The 26,622-nt window shown below is 40.8% G+C and overlaps 1 protein-coding gene across 3 annotated transcripts in view; it reads right to left on the bottom strand.

Annotated features, from left to right (window-relative positions):
* The window catches only part of efna5b (ephrin-A5b), a 102,745-nt gene that overhangs the window by 28,772 nt on the left and 47,351 nt on the right, over positions 1 to 26,622 (bottom strand). For all 3 annotated transcript variants that reach the window (XR_009787751.1, XM_061767766.1, XM_061767767.1), the window contains exon 2: positions 1,791 to 2,083. Coding sequence is in view for 2 of the 3 variants with exons in the window: in XM_061767766.1 (XP_061623750.1) it covers positions 1,791 to 2,083 (293 nt within the window). In the remaining variant the exon portion in view is untranslated. The remainder of the gene's footprint in view (positions 1 to 1,790; positions 2,084 to 26,622) is intronic.

Below are 26,622 nucleotides of genomic sequence, written 5' to 3'. Positions count from 1 at the left end.
ATTGAGCAATAACTTTCTGGCTCACTTATTATAACACCACCACCCCCCGTCCCCCTCTCTTCCCCCCAGCCCCTCGGAATACTTTTGCCATTTTAGGGAAAAGTTTTCCACAAAAGTGTCGACCTCAGCACAAGAGTGTGAAAACATGGCTGACGGATTGTGTGCTTATGTTTCAGGTATTCTTCATTTGTTTCAAGATAAAATGTAACTATAAACATTACCTGAATATATTTATAGTTTTATTACGATAAAAGATGGCCTGGTGGAACAGATAAATTTTATTTCGATGATTTATTAGGGGAGCAAATGAATTAAAATTCCCCCAAAATAAAAAATTGACTGTGTCTTAAATTTTAGAATAATACAGGGGGTACTCAGTATACATGGCATCATAGGTTGGTGATTGAGTACGGCACGTTCTGGCTTATGAACAAATTTGTGTTAAGTCGCTGCCATAGAAACGGAACTCCATCGTAAACTGAGGACTCTCCTGAATGTGGATTCATTTTGTTATGTGCATGCACACTTTTGCGTAGTTTTAAATATAATTCAACTAATACATAGCACAGCCGCAGGAAATATATATGGAACACTACTGATTAGGGTTGTGAGAGGGGTGGGACTAGGTGGTGAGAAGGGTGGGACTAGGTGTCAAGGTGTAGCGCATTTTATAAAAGTTTCCCCTGTGTTTCAAAAGAGCTAAAACTTTCCAAGTGAGACAACCTCATCCCCGCCCGTTGTTGGTGCAAGCAGTCAGTGAACCCTACGACTTTGCTCCTTCTCGAAAAAGTCAGCTTTTTTGGTTAGTTTTCACGTTCTGCAGCGTGATAAAGGAAGGATAACCAAAACATGCTGACGTAGAGTACCCGATAGAAAAGGCAAGACTTAAAATCACATTTACAAGAACCACACCCATCACTTTTCAACAAATTCAAGGTCACATTTATACTGTATATTAATATAACGCTATCTTGAAATGAACAACAACCAGCTCGGAAAGTTAGCATTTTTACAGTTGGTGAAACAAATGCTATAAACTTCCTAACGAGGCAGATAACACGGCTGACTAGCATAGATAACGTCAGCTCCGTTCCATTTTGACTTTACGTCACAAAACGGTGAAGAGCAGAGAACTAGCCACTATTTTTCTGAGAAATAAGTACTTATACTGTTGTATTGCATTTTGATAAATAATGAAATCATTTCATTTCTAATGTTTACTAGTGTACCAAATATTCTATGTAGATTAAAAAGAAAATAGATTGCATTCAATGAAAAAAGTTATTTACCCAAACATTTCAAAATACTACTTTAGAGAGCTGTAATTGCATTACCGTTATACCACAATATTTTTTGCTCAATGTTGTCATACCATTAGAATCTGATATCGGCCAGGTGGGACATGTCAACCGATATACAATGAACTATGGTAGTGGCGTAAGAATACGAGTTCACCTAGCATGTGATGGGCACGGGCAGTTAACACCTTACTGTTTTGTATTTGTTTATTTTATATGTATGAAGTGTTTTTCCATACAAATACTGTAATTATGACTTTACTGGGTTACATTCCTACTATAGGAACGGAGTTTCTAAAGATTTTTTACATTCTTTTTAATGGAAGCTAAAATACTAACCTTGAATCATGCTAATGTTCAGTTTTATTCCCATTTCATTGCAGCGCGAGTCTCCAATTTTGAAAAGTCAGGGAATTTTGCAACGCTGCTACTGATTGATACATCACAGAGCTGCCAAGCAACACAAGCAAATGCCAGGGAAGGAAGACTCACAGATGTAGTAATATTCTCTGCCCGGTCTGAACTCAAAGCCCAAGGAGAACGGGGTGAAAAGCTGGAACTTCTCCGAGAACTTGAGAGGCCCGTTGGGCGAGTGCGGCCGGTTGCACTCCCAGCGCTTGAAGCCCTTGAAGGTGTGGTCGCACGTGCTGTAGCCGTCGTAGTTGACCATGTAGAGGACGTAGTGCTCAGTCCGCTCCTCGGGCACCGAGTCAGCGTAGTGCGGGCAGTAGACATCCAGGTAGTCATTTATGCACACGTCAATGTGATAGTCCCCACGATGGAATCTAGAAAAGAAAGAAAAAAGCTCACATTGATGGACAAGACGCATGAACAGTCCCTCAAATTACCGCGGATGGAAGTGTTGGAATTTAGCACATATGCAGAGAGCGCAAGTTTGAATCTCTCTGCACTCTGTCACTGTGGCGTTGAAATTTACTGGCAGCCGCGCTCTCATCTTCAAGCTTCAATAAATTTCTTTACGTGAGTTTGTTTATATCTATAAATCTGTCATTGCGGCACATACTTGCCCACACATCTGCACGTCGAGAGAGAAGTGTGTGTGAGTGTGTGTGTGGGGGGGGGGAGGATTCTCCAGAGAAGAAAAAGCACTCAAAAATCTTTGTAGACAGAAGGACAAATGCAGGCATGGTACAAAAGATCATGGGGAGACGTGGAGGTCCAGATGAGAAATGTCATGATGGGAAAAACACTGCGCCCGGTCCCTGACGGCTGTGCAAGAAGAGGCCACATGGGGGTCAGAGGGCTTTGATACACACCGATTTATCAGATGTCGACAACAAACCTAAACACGCACTCAACACATCTCATCTGCTGATGACAGAATCGGTCTCACACCTGTGGAATGCCCTAAATTGGAGAGCAATTGCTGTGAGGGTCTGCAGCGGCCTGGTTTCAGGGTCACTGAGAAAACGGCTGTAAAATATGCTTGCGTGCCTTTTAACACTCTCCTCAAGCACTTCCAATGTGACAGTTTCAGCCACAAAATTGCACATGGACACTCATATATATGCACAGCTGGTGCCACAGACTCACTTCACCCGCAAATCCAGCTGGAGAGGCAGCTGCACTCGCGATAATACTTTTTGGAAATTCCGCCTATTTGTCGTGTCCAGCTTCAAACTACAATGGTTGTGTATTCAACAAAAATGAGAGGGCCAATAAGCATCCTTTGAGGAGATAGTGGTCACAATGTTGTAGATAATGGTAGTCCAAGCTTTGCCTGGATAATGCATATCTAGTTCTTGATAACTGATTCAAAAAACAAAAAAACACAAATTGAATTGTTAAAATACATCTGTTTAATAAAATCAAATAAATAATACAATTTATGGAAGTACGATAAAAATAAATACAGTTGATGGTTTAAGCTCTAACTTTTTTCGTTCATCTTACGATTAAGAAAAGAGCAGCAACATTTCGTGATTGAATGGATGCTTTCACTTATCAACAAGAGACACTGGCTTTTTTGTCAAACTAGTAGTTTATTACTTTTTGATCTGATTGGCCCATAATGGATGTGACGGGTAGAACATCCATCTAAACACGGTTCTTTTTTAAAACCTTTTACCTTTTCCAATTAGTTTCCATTCACTCTTCACTTGATGGATTTGTGAAACAAACCATTTGGCATGTCGGATTAGACCTAGTCCGTAAAACCGGACCAAACTTTTAATTGAAAACTGCAGACTATAGGGAGGGTGACTTCAAGCCCCCCAAAAAGGATGAGAAAGACCCCGGAGAGCTCAGGACAAACATATATAAATCTTAAAACATTTTACTCTAAACATTCTCTGAAAATGCTTGCAGTTTTTTTTGTTTTCATTTTTTAAATATTCTATCCCTGTGGTGCTTCACTTTATACGCTCTCTATTCAACTCTGTGTAGTTAAGTCATCGTGGCGTTCGGAGTTCCGACTCGAGGATGGATTTTGTCGGATCAAGTCACTGCATATGCACTAGATTGCTGATCCGGCATCTGCTGCACTAGGACTCTACAAAGTGGCAATCCCAACACACATCACACAAACGTTTTTAAGATCACATGGCAATTCCGGCAATCTGCTCGGAGCGCCTCCACTTGTCACTTCATTTGTGTCGGTATAATTGAATGATTAATGTCACAATAAAGTGGCAAATGTACCCATAGCCATTTCCCATTACTGCATGCATCTTTGTCAGCTGGCTTTGCTTTGTATATTCATGTGCATGTGTTTGTGTGTGCACGTGTGGATTTATAAGCATGAACTCGCATGAGTTTTCCCCCCCCATTCCCCCTCCCCTCTGTTTACTCTTGCAGGGTAAATACCGTTGTGAAGCGTTTACAAGCAAACCATGAAGGAGCTCATCTGTAACATTTCATTTAAAACATGTTTGCTGAGGTCCAGGAACATCCATGCCTCGCTCTTCCTGTTTTTAAATGTCACTGACTTAATGGTCATATCCTTTTCATCCGCCTGTGCGTATGTGAAGGAGAGGAGATATAGCATGTGTGCATGCCTGTATATGTGTACGTATGCGCGATGTTTCAGCTGGCCTTCTCTTCAAGCCTCAGCCTTCACAATGGTGGTGATGGCCCCCGACTGTAAATGAAGCCGAGCTTATTTGGCCTGGTGAGCACGTAAAATTGGACAGAAAAGACATCTGTAACATAAACACAAACATGCAAGACACACATTTCCAATTCCATACACACTTGTATGCCTGTGTTAGGTTTGTGCTTTGCGTGCCGGAGGCTTAGCAAAAGAAGCAGAAGTGAGATAGCCAGAAGCTGGCACCAAGTGAGAAAGGGTAAGGGAACATTTAGTTCCCAAAAAGTGAAAGTTTACACGAAGAAGCTGGAGGCTTCAAATAGAAGTGCAGGGTTTACAGTCAATCTTTAATATGACCTGAGGATATTCCACATTAAATAGGACTACTAATGTCATAAATGTATGACATGAATAAGCTACAGGAAGTGTTTATGCTCTGAGTTACTTCACAAGAGCCAGCTCAGCTCAGGGCTGTCATTTTCTCTGCTTGAACATTTTGCAAAATCAATGCTATACTGAACGCATTAAATGGAATGAGACATGACTAACAAATGACAAAAAATGTATGGGAATGAGGATCTGCTGTGTTGCCCATGGTAAGGAGGCACATTTTATTCGAGAAAGACAAATTCCTTGTGTGTTTTGGACATACTTGGCAAATAAAGATGATTCTGATTCTGATTCTGAGAAGAGACTGAAGCCAGCTGCGCCAAAAACAAAATTAGGAGTATTTCCTCAAAATGTTACAAATATGCTACGATGACAAATCTGCCATGGAAATTGTTGTGTGGCGTGACAAGGGGGGCCCACATGCAAGGAAGCAGGAGAAGCGAGGCTGGGGAGCAGCATTTTCTCAAAAGGACAAGTATTTATTCACCAAAAAAGGCAAACAGGGTACCTGGTAGCATCAAAACACTAAATTAGCAAAGTCCCTAAAAAAAAAACAAGATTTAAAGTAAGAAAAAACAGGGGAAGCAAATATGATGTGACAAATACATATGACAGCAACAATGAACTGCCACAGACTGAAAGAAAGCAGGGAACTAAATTCAAACAAATTGACGAGACAACGAGGCACACCTGGACAAGGCACGAGTGCCCGTAAGGAGCTGATTGGTTGAAACAAGGATCAGGGCTGACGACAACAGATGGAGACGAAAACCAAATGAGCAGGTGAGACATGCATGTGGGACACAGAAAAACAAGACATAACATGTAACAAAATCTAAACCCAAATCTAATAAAAGCAAAAGCCAACCCAAACATGGATCAAGACAGAATCTGCTCTACCAATGAGCGACCAGCAGCGGTTTACGTCACCCAGATGGTATCTGCTCACCAGGCAGGCACTAGGAATTGTACCTCGTAGTACCTTGTTATTCCAATTGTTTTTCGCACTTGAACGACCACTTGTTGCTAGGGAGAATTTTTAGAGCAGAATCATTTGTCATATGGACACAAACTGAGAAAATTACAACAAAATGGATGGCAACACCGTTTTGCAATTGAATGAGTTCCCTGCATTAAATACTGTATAAAATACAAATCTAAAAAAAGAGGCATCATTGCTAGCGACAGCATCTTTGATCGCCCGCGGCTATTCTGTCGGCTGCTTCTCGGCAGGCAGAGGAAGTCATTCTTCACCGCAAAGTGAAGATACTTCAACATCTGTATGAGATGCACCACCAGAATTCAAATGAACTGTGTCAGGTAAGATGAGTGAGATGGAGACAGCAGACATGCTATAGTAACGACAGCAAGCTGGGGGAGCCCTAAAGGTTTTGTGAGCATCTTCGATGAAAGCCACTAAAAATTCTCAAACCTTTTTTTTTTTTTTTTTTTTTTTTAACTACCTCTGTCAAGGAAGTTATATATTGTCCTGTTCGGGGTTGTGGAAAGCTGGAGTTTATTCTTGCTGACAACATGCAGACGACATCCTGAACTGGTTGCAAGTCATTCACAGGGCACATAGAGAGACAGACTATTCACGCTCACATTCACATAGTCAAGTGAGTGGGAACTGAACCCACATTGCCTGCGCAGAAATCGGCCGAACCAACCACTACATCACTGGCCTAAGATGTTTAGTCCGTACATTCGCCCAGCTAACGAGAGGCGGGGTGCACCCTGGCCTCATTGCCAAGCAATTACAGAACACATTATAGCTATATATCTTTATATAAAAAAATAATAATATTGTATTTCGGAATGTTCAGCCTTGGTTATTCATGAAAAAATTTTTTTTTAATAAAAAGTACTAACTACACAGATACAGTACTTAAGCAACCAAAAATATGTAGAGCAACAATCGGGGCCTCAGTTCTGTGAAACCCATCACAGTGAAACTAAAAAGATGGCACAAATCCCACAAGTAGCTGCCCAGATGGAGTTGTTGTGGAATAACTAAGCCCAAACACACACTTGACCAAGCCATTACAATCACTTTCCAATTTTTAATACACTTCTTCACAATTGCCTTTTTTTTTTTTTTTTTTTTTTTTTTTTGTCAGTTGAGGCTCTCTGGCACAAAAACAGGTAATTAAGGAGCAGAGTTAAATGGTGGGCTTATTGTAAAATGGTGAAAATTACATGTCTCCATTATGGTGCAGCTGTCGCCGAAGGCTGCGGATCACACCACCAAATCAGCCGGGCGAATCAGCCGGTTTCGCGCGTTGCAAAGGAGGGACGGGGTCGAAAATCTATCACCAACTGAAAACAATGACGCTCCAACAGAAGGGGTCACAAAATGCTCACACAAACATGCACATAAGAATACAAAGAGCCCGAATTTGGAGAGAGAGTCGTAAGCACGGGGCGGCATGACCAGCCGTCTCGCTCCCTGATTGGCTCATTTCCATTTCAATTACACACCCCAGTGACGCCGCAGGGAGACAGTCGCACACCTATCAGCACACACAACTTTCCCCTCTCGCGCGCTGTAATGAACTCCCATCAGGCACCTTTTGAGAGTGAAAAGTGCTCCAAGTCCTCCAAATCAGATGAACAATTGAGAACCAATAGCAAAGGTGCAGTCCAGTTGGAATGTCAAAAAGGGATTACAGTGTTCCTCCACTACATAGAGGGTTATCGTTGGCGCCCCAACTATATCACAGATTATTTTGTGAAAAATATCTGTCTGTCGAGGAAATCCCCGCTATATTGCGGAAATCTGTGGCTTACACCCATTGTTTTAAATAAAAATAAAAATAATAAATACTCTATCAAACACACAGACAATACAATACATATTTTCTATATCTTTTATGCTTGTATTTTTTTGTTCAAATATATATAGAATATTAAAAAAAAAAAAACATTTTCTCTTTATTGCAGATTTATACCTATAGTAGGTGGGTTTAGAATGTATTCCCCATAATAAACACGGGATCACTGTGAAGTAATCATGAATGCATTTTTTTTTTTTTTTTTTTAAGCTAAGAACCAAACTGCTACGCTGGGAATTTTCACATCTTGGTTGCTGCTCCAAATCACCTAAGACGTCCGGTTTCTATCGCAGAAACCACAATGCATGTCGAGGTGAAACAAGCTCATAAAAACAGCTGACATGTTGACTTCATGTGTGGACAGCAAAGAAAATGCACACAGACAAAGTGCCGATACATAATTTTTTTTTTAACTGCAAACAATTCATACAGTCTGACAGCTGCTCACGTGGCAGAGCAATAGCTCTTCCTACCTGAGCTGTATTTTCCTTTTATTTTTCAATCTTTACGCCAACCTGACTCCCTCGGCTCACCCGCCTCACGCGTGACCCTGAATCAGATCTATTTACATTACTCCATCTTCTCCCTGCTGAAATTCATACATCTGATATATTTTCAATTTTATATCCGTCGGCACTGTTTTGTTTGCCTGATAAATCAAATCACAAACCAAGAAAGTAGAAATGCATGAGAACCTTAAAAATGTAAAAAGGGGCAATCGTTTTCTCCAAACGTTTTTGTGTGTCTCTTGCTGAGTGTTTGTATGCTTGAGAGCTTACGTTTTAGTGACGTGAGGAATCATTTGCTGATGTTGGTCCAGAGGGAAAATGTGTCAAGAGGGGATAAACTCTGACTGAACCCGGAGTTGGATTACCCACGCAAAATCTATCCAGGATCTCTCAACACATTTTGTATGCTGCAGATGCACAAGCGCAAACACTTTGAGGTCGTTTGTGCAGATGTCTAATTACGCACCACCTGTGAGATATAAGAAGAGGAATGACATGGAGTGCACAGCAACCCGTTCCAGCGTGGTGGTCTACCAGATTTCAGATTTGGAAATAATGTTTTCCCAAGTGGTTAGCACGTCTACGTCACACTCGGGAGATCTGGGTTCAAATCTCAGTTAGGACATCTCTGTGTAGAGTTTGCAAGTTGTCCCTGTGCTTGTGTGAGTTTTCTATAGGTACTCCGGCTTCCTTAATTAAAATAATCTTATGTATCCATACGTGTGAATCTGAGACTCCAGCTGACTCTCAAACCTAATTAATGAGAACAAGTAGTTATAGAAAATTTAACATAACTCCCTTGGCAGAACTGATTACAAAATGTCAAGGGAATTTCCAGAATTTTAACATTCTTAACTTTCCTACAAGTAAAACAAAATATGTTAAGCAAAGTTAACAGCAAAACAAAACAAAACAATACCACGCTCTTACAATCAGGTGTTTGACTGCTTTGAATCTAAGTCATCTTACTTCACATCATTTCTGGTGTAAATTCTTCTTTTCATGTTCTTCTCTTCACAACCCATGCTGAGACTGCTCGTTTTTTGGAATATGCCATAGTTAAAGCTAAAAAAAAAAAAAACACACACACACACACACTATCATTCGGATGTAATTCTTACAAGGTGTTTGACTTAAAAAGCTAATTTCCCCCCCCCCCCAAAAAAAAACTAACTGAGGTGTTCAACTTTAGAAAGTCAAACTGGATTATATTTCTGTGTGATTGTAGATTTCCCAAAAAAGCTCATCGGCCCTATGTTGTGTTCATCTTGTTACGTCTGATGGAAGGAGACTGTAATGAAGAGCAAAGAGAAGGTGAGGAGCAGATAACTGCATCCAAGATTTCCTCTCTGCAATAATCTTTGCTGTTAAATTAAATTCCTCTCACCAGCCCAACATTTCTGTAAGAGTCTTTTCTTCAACAGCCTGGAGATGGAGAACATTTTTTCTTTTTGTCCAGGGGGACTGACAAGAAATTACAATGCCGCCCTCAAGAGTAGTCATATAGAAGTCCATAACATAAAACAGAGTTTCTTGACTCGTCTAACAATCACACCGCACTGCACTTGGGCTCAGACAAGGTGCTGTGGGAGATAACAGCAAAGAGAGGAAATGAATATTATAAAGGGTATGATGACATTTCTGCAACAAAGTCAGACAGTGAGAAAAGAAATACAGGCACTCAAACCGATTGTAGACCAATTGAGGATTTAACCAGATGGCTTAAACCCAAATACTGGTCACAACCTCTCACTTCACAATTGCATTTTTAATTAACTGCACCATCCATCACATTGGATTGGCAGGAATCTTGCTACCTCAAAAATCCACCTTGAATAGTTCATATGAATGCAAATTGTGAAAACTGAAATCATCGGAGTCCTTCTAGGGTACAGGGTACAGGCAGTTTTATCAGAACTGGCTGGCATGCATTCATCCAAATAAGAGCGAAGAATATTGCTAGGGCTGACAAAAAATAAATAAATACATCGAATAACTTGGCCAAGTCGACTTTAAAAAAGTTCCACAAGGAACCATGTTTGTGCCACCGGAACCCATGTTTCACACGGACATTTAGTGCAGACGGACGCAGTGTTGGAACAAAGACAAACTTTGCCAAAAACGACAGAGTGTCTGTAAGTGCTTTTTAAGAAACTATTAGATGTGTAATGTACATATAACATGATAAGTATGAGTGAGCTGAATGGTAGGTAGCATTTTTTCAACCTAAAATGCTAATCGCTAGAGTGCTAATGCTACTTGCGTTTGCCATCTTTTACCATTTAGCATTTTGCTGTCTCAAATTATGTAACCCATACATGCAATACTAACATATGCAGTTTAAGGCGTGAAGTCCATCCCTCCTAAATGAGAATAAAATGCATATGTTAGTAGTAAAATATATATACATATTTTGAAATAATAGTGGGAGGGCGATTATTAAATCAATAATCAATGGGACAATCGATTCTAAAAAAAATTGATAGTGGCAGCCCTAAAAAGCACTGACGGATTTTTAGATAGTTTAAACAGGTATTTGCAGATCTGACTGGCCCTAATGCATATGTCAGACTAAGTAAAGGCGTACACGGTTTACGATGGTTCCAACAGATGCGATCTCAAGCTCAAGAACGGTTTGCAATGAACTAGTTTGCGCAGCTGCACGAGAATATGTAGTCACGTGGCACATTTAGAGGGCACGCATAGTTAACGTGGTACTGATTTGTATTTGATTGTTTTAAATTAATGGCATAGAAGTGTTTTTCATACAAATGTTTACAGTAATTATGAATTTACTACTTCGACCTTAGGAACGGAACAATGGTTTGACTGTAAGGAAAAGGAACCATCAATCAGTTGATCATTTGTTACTTTTAAGATACGTTTTGTATTGTTTCTCGATGGCAGAAAATACTAAAATGGTGTGTTCTAATAATTTCAAGAATATTATATTCTTTGACTATGATGACACAACCAGTTCATACGAAACCTTTTAGCGTTACAGTCCACTTGCATTTGGGGCCAAGTAAGGGGTAGTGCCACACTGGATGCAGCAGATGGCGCTTCACATACAAAGTTGCAGAGGAACAGTATGACTGAACGTCATGATTTGTAATCAAAGGAATCAGACAGAGACGTTTCCAAATTCCGATTGTTCAGCCTTGGCATAAGTTTGTAAGAGGAAACCGAAAAGCTCTATACTGGAACAAAGCAGCCAAGGCAGGAGCACTGAAGTCATAGGACTAGCATGCATGAGCGTCGGTTGTTACACGACTTGACAGACGCATTCCAGCTTGACTAACAGGCCGATAGGTTTACGGTCTCAGGATACAGAGATAAACTGTATCCTATATAACCGCTAATGTCAGTGCACACGCAGGCGTAAAATGTCTCAGACGCTTTTAAAATGCGGACACATTTTCTTAATTATTGCACATATAGAGTATGTCGTAAAGAGATGCTTGCGCATCATGGTGCATATTTCTGGGTACATGTGGTGTTGGGTGGGGGTTAAACTGAGAGCAGGTGGTCAAGCCAGTATAATATAGTGTCTGTCAGCAAAGAGAGGCACCTACTCATGCATTCCTTCATCCCGTTCACTTTCATCAAGACTTCTCCTCATGCTCCCCTCACTCTTGTCACCAGCCTGCGACCGCAACCCACCATCGCCCTGCCCACCACCGTCATCCTCGACTGTGATCTTAACGATATTCATTTCTGCCATTTATGTCTGTCAGTGCTCATTTCGCCCCAGGGAGACAATGAATTAAGAGCAGCGACAGACAAGTTCTTGTTCTGTTCTTGTCGGCGGTCGGGCAATGTTTGATGTCGTCCGCATCGGCATGCCGTGGCTCAAATCTAAATCAGAGATGTGGGAAAAGAAGAAAAAAAGGGACAGACACTTCCTCTGAGCTCTACTACGCTGCCAAACAACCATTTTTATGGGTGTGAAACACTGATGTGTGGAGACGGTATACAGTACGGAACACTGTGTGTGTGTGTGTGTGGGGGGGGGGGGGGGGGGGGGGTTGTGTGGGTAAAAGGATTTCTTTATGTCTCCGCCCGTCACCAAGGGAGTCTTGGGAAAAATGACACATCCCCCCCGCAACATCCTGTCAGACCCTGGGGCCATACTTGGGAATTACAGCTTCCCCGAACCCACTTCAATGCCTTTGTACATACTGTAGACTGTGTACTGGCACAAGAGAAGGCGTGCGCTTCATTGTATGCATGCTCACCAACTGCCCACTCATGTCAATTAATAGTCGATTACATTGGAGATAAGTTGGCCATTAGTCATTGTTTTATAGCAAGAAAGAATAGCACTGAAATGGTCTTCTTAATAGTAGTGCAAGGGAGGGGACATCCGATACTGACGAAGAACACAGAAACCTCTCATTAGTTGACCTGGAGAGCCAGTTTGCATTTAAATGAGCAAAGTTACATATATCTGCTTCAATAATGTGATGACTTAAAGACGTAAGCGTGTAAACACAAACAAGTTAACATCCCGAGGTGTTTGCATTTATTACAGAGGCCACGTTGCATAATATCCCCTGTGCAAACCCCCACTTGTAACTAATAGGTGTCTTCAAAGTGGATAAAGCTGTCACACTTTATAGCAGTCTAAATAATAGCGAACACTATGATACAGTGACGGTACACACAAAATAACATTTGTGAAAGAATACCTCTCCGAGGAATGCTGTGTCTGATCATGCGGAAAGCCCTTAAAAATACATTCATCATATACCGTATTTTTAAAAAATGAGATTTGATTAACTAGAGGTACAGTATAATATATTGCACAGGATTACAGTCGATTGTACCTAATGAATTGTCCAGGGAGTACCTATTCTTATGCAACTAAGTACCCACTCTAGACCTTTAAAAATAGCCTCTTGGAAAGTGGAGAAAGTGGTCAAACTCATTGTATTTTGAATTGATGTGTTCGGATTGTGAAGTGCTGCACTTGTATTAATAATACAGGAGAGCGACTAAGTAGACTTACGTCATCTACGCAGTGTGAAACGCTCTCTCTCGCTCTCTCCCTTTGTCACCATTTATTTTTGCCTTGGATTACCTGAAAAATACTTTTGGTTAAGACATTTTTCTTGTAGCGAGAGTGGGAGTCCATGACACTCTGCTTCTCGAATCAAAATGTCAAGAGCTGAAAAAAAAAAAAAAAAAAAAAAGACTATGATGTTCTGAAAAGCGCAGACAATTGAGATGAAGAAGGGAAAAAACAACAACTTTGGTCATCATTAACATACACACACTTTTGTGGCTTATGTACTGACCCACAATGGCATCTCCTTAACCATACACTTTATATGCTCATGGACAAAAACACTCTGACCTTCAAGGTAGGTTGCCATGGAGCTGTTTCAGGATGTTATAATGTCACTGCTTTCATAAAACCACGACCCTTTCACAGTTCACAAACTGCCGCCAGTACACAAGGGTGAGGCATTCGCACTCAAACAGAGCTAAATGATCATTAAAATGTATACAGATACTTTAGTGACAGAACTTGTGCTGAATGAAAAGCTGCTCTCATGAGCGCATTGGTTAAATACAAATGAAAAGAATGTAATTGGCTCTTTCATTATTTTTCTAAAAGAGAAGAAAGGTTACAATTTACATTTTCTGTCACCCATGCCAATTAGTGCAGCATATGCAGTGAAATATATTGGAATCTCATTCTGGGTTGCTGATTTATTGGGATCGTAAAACAATGTTTCCTATAGGAAATAATGAAAATCCAAATAATCCATCCTTGGTAGCAAACGTTACAATGATAAAAACTTGAAGGCAAGAATTGAAGGTCAATATTTGCCCAAAAAACAATATTGCCAAACACACACACTCCCACGCCCGCCCACCGAAGAAAATGCCATAGACGTGACCATGAGTTAATACCTGTCCAAATGTTGTCTGAAACCTAAATTGAAAAGCGTTAAGAGCATTCCATTTGAGATGTTTTCACTGCATATTGGGGGAAAGAATAAATAAATAAATAAATAAATAAATAACCCACTGAAAATGACTACCTGGCAAGATCTACAGCTATTATTTCAGAGTTTAGTTTTCCCGAGCCATTGGCTTGTCTGCTGCCATCCAGTGATGACAATATTTTACAACATCATGTCACGCTAGCACTCCTATTATCTGCTCAGCCGCACATCGTCTCGGTCGGAGCATAGTTTACGCACCTTGGTAGGCAGGGTTGACGTGCCCGTCACATGACATGAAAACTGCAGTACTTCCTGATAGCTGTCCGCCCACCGGCTTTCAAAGTCTAAAATATGTCCCTCCCAAAAATAACTAATAATGGATAGTTTCATCCGAACGGTGAGAGTGCTATCACAAACAGATTACACAGGCGGCTGTCACCTCAGTAGACAGACTTAAAGTTAACATTTTTTACCGAAGAAGAGCGAGGATTCGGAGCATTTTTGGACTGTTTTAGGAAAAGATAGTTTTGGAGCTATCAAAGATGTCCTTCCTAACATTTTTTTGGGTGGGTCTCAGGTAAATAAAAAAAAATAAAAAAATAAAGTGATAAGCACAATTATATAGTAAGGTGACTTCCTCTGGTCACACCATTAGGTATAGCTTTAACACCTGAAAATGCCTTTCCACAGCTAATCATGATTGATGAGGAATTAAAGTGACTTTGTAAGATACTGTGATTGCACAGTCATCATTCTGGTTCTAATATTTAGCTCACTTAGACATGTGAGAGAGGAAAAATATGAGACAGCGTTGTAAGTTGTTGTTGTAAGTTACATTACAACCAACCAAAATAATAAATCTGATGATGAACGATCGTTACTACGCTTGTAAAGGCAGACTTTCCTAGCGTCTATGGTATTGGATCTCATTAAACTGTGCAATTATACTTCTGTGTATGTAATGGGAACAATGTTGAAATTACCTTTTTTTTTTTTTTGTAATGCAAAACACACACACACAAAAAAATTTAAAAAATAAATATCTTATGACCTTGAGTCTGCTCGGCTTCCTGCTTTATAACACCCTGTCCAGACTAAGAGCGTCTGCGTATATTTAATGACTGTTAATGCACACATGCACGTGTCTTTGGGAAGATATATAGAGGCAAGAAGACATAGTGAGGCCGGTCAAGACGACAAGGAGAGAGCTGTAACTCCAGACGGGACAACAAAGCTTTTGTCAGTGGTGATTCCATACCTCATGCCTGTCAAAAAGTTATGTACGCCTTTAGCCCCGGCGCTCTATATGTACAATACGTCTGGGGGGCTGGGAGTCTGTATTAATGCAGCATGTGTGTGTGTCTGTGTGTGTGTACTTGGTATGAATAAAAGCATCTTACAGGACCTTCTGGGTCAGCCTCCCATGGAGAAACTGTCAAGGTTCCAGGAGGGGGGTTAAGTGGTGCGTCGGGTACTTTGACTGCATGTCTTATTGCGGACAGTGCCTGCATTCTATAGGGAAGCAAAGGTCACATGATAATATAGACGCAGGCGTGTATGAACTCAAGAACACGCATACATACAATTCTTAATGCATAAATACGGGGTTGTACATGACGTGCATGTCACGAAAGTTAATTTGCAGGGTTCAGGGCCAGTTTGCAATTATCCTTGTGCTGCTCTCGCTACGGATGTCATATATGCATGAGGCCTTGCTCATGTTTGTGATTATTCTAGACAGGCCTTGTACAATAGCAACATACAAAAGCTCTAGTCATAAGAAATATCATAAAAATGTATGCATTGTTCAGACCTTGTTGGGTTAAGGATTTTTCACAACAACAAAAAGGAATGTTTTACAACAATTCAAACCATGTCTACATCGGTAGCAATAATTCAATACTAATGCAATAAAGGCAACTCTCTGAAAAAAGACACCCCCATGTCAACAGCATTTGTGATGACCTTAACCTGAATAAAGTGAAATTGAGAGGAAGCAATAACTGGATTAAGACATGGAGGTTCGTGCACTCACATAAGAAGACAACAACAAAGAACGCAAACACAGCATAAACTGGGCTTAAAATAATAAGAAGAAAAAGTAATGAAATGAGAAAAGCATTACTTAGTTTAAACAACATTATCTGCCAATAGAATAGGAAAATCTAACTTGGCAAGAATTCTTAAAACGAGTAAGAAATGTGCACAAGTCCAGGCGCTTAAAAAAGGAGCTAACGTGCGAATGGGAGAATATGGCCCTTAGAAAGTAACCTGCTGTTGACACACTAGTAATTTTGGGGTAATCCTGCAGAGTCATCAATGCAAAAAAAAAAAAAAAAAGTGTTTCTCCTGGCTTGACAACAGTGTTGTACTTTAACACAAAGTACTTGCCATCACTTTTGCCGTCTAGAGGCAATAAATGTTTCTTTTTGGGAACATCACTTGCAAGGTTTTGATCCCAAATTTTAAAGGTGCCCCTTTTGCCTTGCAGGAGCTCTTGTCATCTTAGTCGAGATTTGTGTCATGTCAAACTAGCGGGATGCGGCGCACTCTTTTATGCTGCTGAGAGTCAGCCATGGCCCATTTGTCGGTTTATGGCAGAGTTCCTACGGCAGCGACATAACCCAAATTTGTACAGAAGTCTATCACTAACTAAGCTAACACAGTATTAAAGTAATAATTACAGCAAATATTTGTATGAAAAAACAAGTAAAATGAAAACCAGTAAGTACGACAATAACTGGGTGTGCCATCTTGTGCCGCATGACAACGTATCCATAAGCCCCCGAGCTAATTAGTTCATTGTGCTCTGTTCGTAACCTCAAAACCTCACAAACCGAGGACCTCCCACCCCCGTAAACTAGAGTGCTATCCAATCTTGTATGTTATCTCTAGAAACAGAAAGACACACACACACATACACAGAAACACACACACACTACCCTACACGAAACCTATACCCCCCCCCACCCACTCCACCCACAATAAAAGTCTGATATTTGAATCGCTTGGTTCTCCATTCAATCTAATTGACCTGGTTGAATTTCCCCTACGGAGATAAGACAGAAGATTTTTTGGCTCTAAAACAAGGTCTGCGGGTCGCGTCCTTGCGGGCCACAAGTTACGTGCTCTTCACGCTTCCAGCTGTGAGTTCATGAACCTTTGAACTCGCCAGGCAGGGCAGGAAATTGACACGAGAAGCTCCTGGAAAGAAAATGAAACATCAACACAGGGAAGGATTTGTTATATTAGCAAATGATTGTGGCCCCTTTTTACGCGGTTTAATCACGAGCTCAAGGCGGGTTGGGCAAACAGAAAGATGTGCACACGCTCACAAAAGGGTGGTGGTGGTGGGGGGGTGGGGAGGGGGAGCGGGGGGTTATGAAAGCATGTGTTGACACGTTCTGGACAGGTTTTGGGAATTTTACCGACATGTGTGTTCTAAAGTTAGAGCACTTGGAGAATGCTGTCCATCCTTTAAGTTCATCCATCCTCGGACAGCGCCTCGGACGCAGCTGTCTCCTTCATCTCATCCTCTGACCTGAGCTGTCTGCCCCTGCATGGTTGCAACATTCACTTGAAAGAATGGTTACTGCAAAGTCTTATTAAGACTTTCTACTAACTGTAAAGTTAGTAAGCTACAGCAAATGACTAGTTTCAAAAGAAAACTATGATGTTTTCGCTATTTGTTTCAACCTGAAACCTGAATTTGTACGTAAGCCATCACAGTCTATCACTAACACACTAGTAGAGCCATAATTACATAAAATGTTTGTATGAAAAACACTTATAGGCCATAAATATAAAGCAATCAAATAGAAAATCTAAAGACTGGAGTAACTGAGACCATCTTCTTCAAAATGTGTGTCCTGTCCTGTGACTGATTGTTTCTGAAATCGGGGAGATTGTTTTTTTTTTTTTCTTAAAGTTTGATTAAATCCTCCTCATGCCGCTCTGAGACACTGGATTACATATTTACACGGTGTCGTGGGATCCAATTGCTGAACTATGACGCGATGCCCAATGTTAAAGTTAATTCATTTATTTTGGCCTGAGAACAGCGTTTTTCAGCATTTCTGAGTGAATTGTAATGTTCTAGGTTACACTAATAGTCTACGGCTGGACTTGTCAATCATTTGAATAATTAGCCTGTACCGCACTCCATCTTTAGGTGTCTCTCATCACTTTGTCGGCCGTTGTGTTGAACGACGAACCGGCTGGCATTGATGTCCCTATCAGGGCCCAGCAGGGGTAAACAGCAGAAGCCAAAGATATGCATTTGTGTGGGAGATGTTCCATGCACGGGTGTGCTTCACCCCACCTTCTTATAAGTGTCATGTGTCAATTCAAACTCAATTAATTCCATGCATTAATCCTCCCCCTCATCCATTTCACCTGCACACTGTACCCTTTCGAACCTCACGCAGCTGCTGACCGCGTCCGTCATATCGCTGCCTTGTTATTCCTCGGAAAACTCAGCCTTTAAGCGGCCAGATAAACACACCAATTCCCATAAATACTGCTGACCTTTTGTTTCCCTTACAGGCAAAAGAAACATCAGGGATGGTTTCTCATTTCTTTTTTTTTTTTTTTTTTTTTTTTGCACTTGAGGAGTGAGCCAAAGACTTGCAGATAAAGACGACATTATCCAAGACAAAGCTTTTATTGCCGCCATGAAAACAAAACATCATATTTCATATAAAAGCAAGGGTGTAACAGAAAGAAATGTGATTATAAAAAGAGGGAGCGAAGCCATGAGGTAAGATGATGAAAATCAAGTTGCTATCTAAATGACCATCTCTGCAGTTTAGCACATCAGCATGTGGCATAGGGTGTGCGTGCAATGAGGGGCTCTGGTTCAATATCAGTTTCACACTTTTCAAGTTGTGGTCCTGTGCAACTCAAACAGGCTCGGATGACAAGTTACGGAGGCACAGGAAAGCCAACCATTTAGTGCAATCTTGTTTAAGCAAAGTGACGCGAGAAGCAATCAGTGTCCGGCTAAATGCTACCAATGTTGAAGCTTGCTGACAGCGCTTTTGGGTACACAAACACCACAATCCATCTCCAGATGAAATTAAATTTAATAAGGAATATTTGAAGAGGAAGAATTATGAATAGACATGAATGGCTGGAGAAGATTGTTTATGAGGAGAATGCAGTGCTCTGGGAGGGAGGTGCACCTGGGATTTGGTGAAAGGAATTGTGGGAAATAAGCCCACATGCCTCTTGGTCACGGTTGCTTGGACATGAATTAAAACCAGTGGGCCAGTGGGGAAAGTAACAGCCGTGCATAAACACACGGGATCAAAAAAACATAAACACATGCATAATAATTTAGACAAATGAGTCAAAACACATCATGAACTGCCGTCCAGTCAATTGACTTTCATCATTTCGAGACTCCAAGGGCACCAGAAAATATCCAACCAAAACGAACGGGCTCACACTTTGGTCTTGGATGTGGTGCGTGCTCTTGCATAAAACATCAAGCACCTTAAGTGCTCCTGTTGTAATCATAGCAGCCTCCACAATGTCGTCAACCCTGCCTCCATACGAGTGTCTGAAGATCCATTTTGGGGCGTCCAGCACAAAAAGCATCTCTTAATCAATACACAAGCTCGTTAGGGCTGTTTGTTGCCGCGGACACACTTTTAGGCAGAGTAGGATGGTGGGAGTGATGCCGTGGATGGACGATGGCGGGTCACTTAACAGTACACAACAATAGTACTTACACCAGTGTTTTCCCAGTCTTTATTGACCCAAGGCACATATTTTACATCAGGAAAAAAGCTCATACCATACCACCAAACAAAAATGTCATAAAAATGTCAAAGGTACGACAGTATGTCTCAATTTCCTCACAAATGTACTTAGTCAGGGCATGCATGGCTTCTTCTGTTGTGTAAATGGTTAATTGTACCCTCTGCCATCTAGTGGAAGAGCATTTAACTGTCACTTCCCAAACATGGATAGATGACCACAGATAGACTATTTGTAGTAAAGTGAAATTGGACAATTTCTCGCAACCCCACCTGATGATCTCTCACCGCACACAAATGTGCCGTGGCACAGTGGTTGGGACTCTCTGCCTTTCACAATAGTGGATACACTTGCACAATGCTGGAAACTCCAAAAAACACCTCCCATTATTTATCACACCAAAGACAACATCCACAAATAATGTTCAAACATGCATGAAGGTCTGGCCTACAATTGCTAATCAAGTGCTTTTTGTAGTGTGTGTGTGTGTGTTTGCTTGTGCACATGTGATCGAAAACCACTAAAAGCCGTTGAGGGATGCCCCGGGGAGCAATCCTTCATGACCAGGCGGACAGGCAAAATTGTGCATACACATACACACACTTGGGCAGCCAAAGCGGTTCCCTAATGAACCCTTGTCAGAACAAAGGTTAGAAGAGAAGGAAGAAAGGAAGTAAAAAGGAGAGTCAAGGTAAGAATGGAAGGTAGTGAGATGGGGAATTGAGGCGATCCTCCATGGACCACTTTGGCCGTGAGATCGATCGCTTATCACTGTCACCTAATCTGCCCATCTCTCCCTTGCTACCGCCAGCTCTCTTTGGTTCTTCCTCATTGCCCCCCTCTTTGTCTCTCTCTCTCTCTCTCCGGTGCAGAGAGGTGTGGAGAAAATGAAGGGCAGACAGAGATATAGGGAGACAGAATGATGGAGTGCGCACCTCTCATGAATAGGATTAGAGAGGAGAAAGAGGGAGAGGAAGTCGAGATGGAGTAAAAAGCAAAGGCAAATAAAGACCAACAGAAAGTGAAGTGGAATGACGTTGTGAAGGGGTGCAGCCTACCTATAAATCTACAGTAAATCTAGCAGAGGTACAACAGCAGATGTTGGCAGTTCGAGACCAAAATAAGAATAATAATTAAAAAAAAAAAAGCTCAGGAAGGTATGTTTAGAAATATCCCACAAACAATTGAAATTGAGTTATACTCGTCCCCTTAACCTCGATACCACGATAGTACATTCGATGTGTTTGTGTTTCAAAACTATTTTGTCATAGAAAATAATTGGAAATTGAATCACTCAGTTCCAGACTCAAATTGTCATCATCACAAAACCCCAATTAACTGTACAGATATTTTAATTTACATTTTATTTTTGTGTAAAAATAAGTTTATCTCCAATAATAGCAAAACAAAACTACAGAAGTGATTTGCTGCCACACCAAAAACAAAAAATGTAAAATAGTTCAGTCTCATGTTATTAATGTTTTTAACGTGATATGTTAGCACGTTAAAACGTGATAAATTTGACTTCTTTCTAAGGACTTGGCCTTGTTATTATTATTATTATTGTTATTATTATTATTATTATTACAGTAGTATGGAAGAGCAGCGTGGTTATGTAGCTAGTAACATTGGATATACAAGACTCAAAAAGAAGACACACGTACCTCTCTCTCTCGTTTCATCGGGCTCCGCCAGTGACCTGAGCCGGAAGTAACTGCTTTGTTTTGTTTTTAAATTGATCACGTTTTAACGTGAAACGTAAAACATTAAAATGTGAAATTTATCACATTAAAACGTGAAATTTCGCGTGCTAAATGTGAAACTTACATTAAAACGTGAAATTTAATGAGAAACCTATGTAAAAACATGAAACTTAGCAAGTTAAAACAGGAAGTTTATTCCATTTTAACGTGGTAAGTTTAATTTTTTAACGTGATAAGTTATGTTAAAACATGCTAAATTCAACTTTTGTATTCAGCAAAACAAAACGAAGCAATTACCTCTGAGGAGCCTGATGAAACGAGAGAAAGGTACGTGCCTTCTTTTTGAGTCTTAGAAATCTTAAAACGTGAAGCTTATCACATTACAACGTGATACTCAACTTTTTTTTTTTCTTTTTTCTTTCTGCTGTGGGAGCAGTAAGCTTGCGTAATAAAACATTCTGACACCTAGTTGTTTTTTTGTTTTTTTTTTAATTATTAGACGTGTAGGACTGCCATTGGCTGGCGACCAGTCCTGGGTGTACCCCGCCTCTCGCCTGAGGATAGCTGGGAAAAGCTCCAGCACGCCCGTGATCCTTGTGGGGATAAAGCGGTACAGAAAATGGATGGCTACGCTAGCCATCTATCTATCTATCTATCTATCTATTGAAATGTTTTAAGTAGCTTATATTGTTCGTGAACTATCGGTGGCTTCTTTGTGAAATAACATACCTGGATTATCCTAACTCTATCGGGTTTAACTACCAGAGGGAGTGTAATTTGAAAAATTATTAAGTACTTCCCGCCTATTTAGGTCAGACTAATTGGATGGGTTCAGCTGGTCACGAGTGGTTGAAGTCCCAAATCAGGACGAAGAAATCAAAGGTTGAAAAGAGGCACCAACGGCGTAAGCCCTCCACAACAAACTGACCTGAAAGCAAAGCATAGTCTGACACCGTGTAAGACACGAACAGCATCAAATGCCACAGCTGTGGTCTTTGGAGTAGCCACAGCACAGCAGGTGAAAACTATCACTGCTTTACTGTGACTGCACACCCGCTTGCTTCCCCGTGTCCCCACTCCAGATCGCTTCCTCCCAGCTTGTGGTTTGGTGCCACACGAGAAGCGAAGTGGAGGAAACGAGACAGATGCACCAAGGGGGTCGGGGTGGGGGGGAGCGAGGTGGGGGGGCTCATACATAACGGACAGTACAGTGCAGAAACTCCAACGGCTGTTACTCATCTATGAGCTTGTGCAGGAGAAACTGAATCCATTGAGACAGAAAAATATTTGGTGGTCCACCGTATTTCCCAAAGGGTCACTTTTAAACAATAAAGGGCACATTACAGTGGGAGGAAAAGACAAAGGTGTTCAGCATGCTATGAAAGCTCCTGTGTGGTGCCTTCACTCACTTTGAAGTAACAAATTAACACTGAACACCTGACCTCTTTCAGTGCGAGAGCAGTGGGCGTCGTAAGCGGGAGAAAAGTGATGACAATTTTCAGGGCGCACGACCGAAAGGGGCCCTAGAATAAGTATTTTCAGTTTGCAGCATTGACGTGGTTATACTTCTTCCCCCAACCCCCCACCACAGGACCCTAAATCTGAGAATCAGTTCACCAAGCAGCAAAGGATTAACGCTGTGTTAGGCTTTTTTGGTGAATAGGAGGACCAGCTAAAGACGAACATGAGATGAGAAGAAGAATATTGAGGGTTTTTTGTACATTTGTATGACCACTGAGTATAGTCAAATGTTTGCATGGTTTGACAATGGCGCCTTGAACAAAATTCTGGATTCAAACAATTTAGAAGTCGACCATCATGACGAAGATGCTACAGTCGCTACTGGCCACATAACAGGAGGAAAGGATCAAAGTCCGTTGCATCAGTTTCTTTTTGGTGTCAAAGCATCCACAGGTGTTTGCAAAATGGAAATTGACAATGGGGTTTTATTATCTGACAAGCACACATAAAAACCATATGTTGTTGTTGTATTTACAATGTACAGCCAAGCACTGTGATACCGCAACAGCTCATTTGCAACCACATAATTCAGCTTTGTTACATCTTTTTTTTTTTTTTTTTGTCCCAGCTGTGAAAAATGACCCTTAAATCTTTACATCCACACTAATAATTGTAATTCAAAATATCTGCACACCCACAAACACAGCACAGTAAGCGGTACAGTTGCAAGGAGAATTGCAAAAGGAGAAATATACACACTGTTGCCTAAAAGCAGTGCACACATACAGTACAGTGCATCTTTGTGTCAGCGTGCATTAAATGTGTGGTCTTGATTAAGTGCAACGACAGCGACAGGCGGGATGCGTCCTGGTCTAATTACCTTCCCGAGCTCCTGACCTCAATGTAGGCGGTCTGGTCATTAACAAACATGCCTGACATTTTCATTTGTGACTCTATATTTAACACTTTATGTTCATTTTCAAGGGTTGTTATTCTCCCCCCCCCCAATATCCCAATTTGAGTATAATCATCAAAGCTCAGTTAAGAGGCAAACATTATCTACATAAAATTACAGTACTTTTCTCCAAAATGTAATGAAATAAAGCTGCAAACCTCAATTGGGTCCATTAAAAATCCATCACTTTTTGTATAATCCTGCTAATACAATAAGAAAGATAAGAATAATGATGGTTTAACAGCATTGTGCTAATCAGTTGTATAAATACTGGTGTATTGTGGAGATAGATGAGTAAATACCAGCTTGCAGGGAGGACCATGAGTAAATGCTGACAATGATGACCATTTTTTAACTGTGGCTTTATTAAAATAAGACCTTATTTGCGCAGCCAGACATCTCTAATCAATTTATAGGACCCCACAGAATCACACGCATACGCACAAGTTTGTAGGACCACAAATTTATTTCATAAACTGCTACTATAAATCCAGCATCAACCTCATCGCCTAACACACAAATCTCATTGTCAGCTCTTTCTCCATTTTATAGCTTGTGCATTCCAACTAAAAGCACCAGAGTAATGACTCTTTGAAGTTGGAATTTACATGAAATCTACAGCTCTGAATATCAATACAGTCACTCTTAACAGCAACAAGAAGTCAAGCTAATAAATGCGCGCGTCAAATGATAACAGAACAGGTCTGTGGTACATCACGTCTTGGAATTAGTGCACAGCAAAGTTCATAGAAGCGCTGCAAATAACACGACACAAGATGTGTCCTGGCTGGTCCATCACTGTAACAGACCACTAAAGTTGATCATTTTGAAATGCTATGACAACAACAGAAATGCCACACTTTAATTATGAACCAGGCTATCAAGATTTTGAACCTGTTACTTTAACATCAAATTAATACCTACTGTTACTTAAAAAAAAAAAAATACTCACCAGAATGAGTTCATTGGATACCTAAACATTTTATAGCTCGTGCTAACATGCAAACTAAAAGTAGTAAAGTCGAATGATAACTTCTCAGGTGGATTTTACATCAAATCTACTGCACTAAATACCAACAACAACAAGAAGTTAAGCTAATGAATCTATACTGAACGGGTTAAATGCAAACAGAGCGCATCTGTGTTACCTTATTATGTCTTGGAATTAGTGCGTGGCAAATTTCATAGAAAGCACTGCACATAACTTTGATCAGGTTTGTTAGCGTCAAGATGTGTCCTGGCTGGTCCACCGGTGCAGCAGACCACGAAAGTAGATGATGTGGACGTGCTACGACAACATCAGAGATGTCTTTATTACATTTCAGTGTATCACAGTTTCATTAATGTATTCAATTTAATTCCATATTTTTGGTTGGAAATAGAACAGTTGCGTGCTTATTGTCACTGGGGGACAGGACAGAATGACAGACAGCTGAAACTATCTTTTACTGCATACCTCATAAAGTCCCCCACATGTGTCTGCCTCGCTTCCAACATATCTGCTTTGAGGGAGTCGGCGGTGTTGATCCGTGTAAAACGTGCATAACACAGCTCCTGTTTTCCCATCCATTATAAATGGGGATGAGAAAAAAAAAGATGAAGGCGACAGGGAGGAAAGCAGACAAGTATCCTTTCCGGGGATGCTGGAGGTGTTGGGGTGTGGCACCACAACCATCTGCATCATCCATCTAATCTTTGGCTCGTCGCATTCAATCCATCCTTGGCTCCTCTTAAGCCCCAAGCAGGCTCCAGGAACGCTACGTGAAAATCCATTAGCTTGTTGTGTTGTGTGACCACTGGGTACAAATATTTGGGCAGGAAACCCGCAGTTTTATTTGCAAACTCATCCAGACTAGGTTTGGAGCGATGTCGTCCAGAAGATTTTACACAGTGTTGAAGCGAGCGTGACTGCTTTTGGATTTGAGCGGCCAAGACAATTGCAAAGGAATCAGAAACAAAAATGAAATGTTACACTTAGCTACTTTAAGAAATTGCCAAGAAATCCGGCAATATTTATCTAAATGCTTTTTCTTTTTTTTTTTCCATCTTGTATTCTGCAGAGGAATATAACCTATTATTCTCCCAATCTGGATAATTGACAGAGAAAACACAGAGGAGTTGGCTATGGACTTCTTCATAAAGCTGGTGCTTTCAAATGCATGGATTTCTTGCCAGTGATTATTAATAAGGGAAAGGTCTGCATTGGCCCCTGATAGCTATGTGCAGAAATCCCACTCCCACTTGCTTTCCTTGTCCCAAACCCTTCTACCTCTTTTACAGCTTCATCTGTCATATCATACTGTGTCATTTAGAGCTCATTGCTTTTCACTTTAAAGTCAGCAAAACATCCATCCATTTTCTATAGTGCTGGTACTCATTAGAGTTGCAGGTTAGCAGGAGCCTATCCCAACTGACTTTGGGCGAGAGGCAGGGTACACCCTGAAGTGGTCGCTTGCCAATCGCAGGGCACAAATGGAAAAACAAAGACAAACATCCATTCGCACTCACATTCATGGAGAGTTGAGTCTTTAATTAACCTAACATGCACATTTTTGGAATGTGGGAGGAAACGCATGCAAGCACGGGGAGAAAGTGAAAAAATATTTAAATTATTGTTTAATATTTTTGGATAGGATTAAAAAGACACATTTGCACAAATAAAGGTCTCCCACAGATTAGCAAAAACTGTCTACAATGTTTGCG

The sequence above is a fragment of the Phyllopteryx taeniolatus genome, chromosome 3 (assembly GCF_024500385.1).
Source record: "Phyllopteryx taeniolatus isolate TA_2022b chromosome 3, UOR_Ptae_1.2, whole genome shotgun sequence".
In the NCBI taxonomy this organism is placed as follows: domain Eukaryota; kingdom Metazoa; phylum Chordata; class Actinopteri; order Syngnathiformes; family Syngnathidae; genus Phyllopteryx; species Phyllopteryx taeniolatus.
This window is presented reverse-complemented; position numbering and strand designations above follow the sequence as displayed.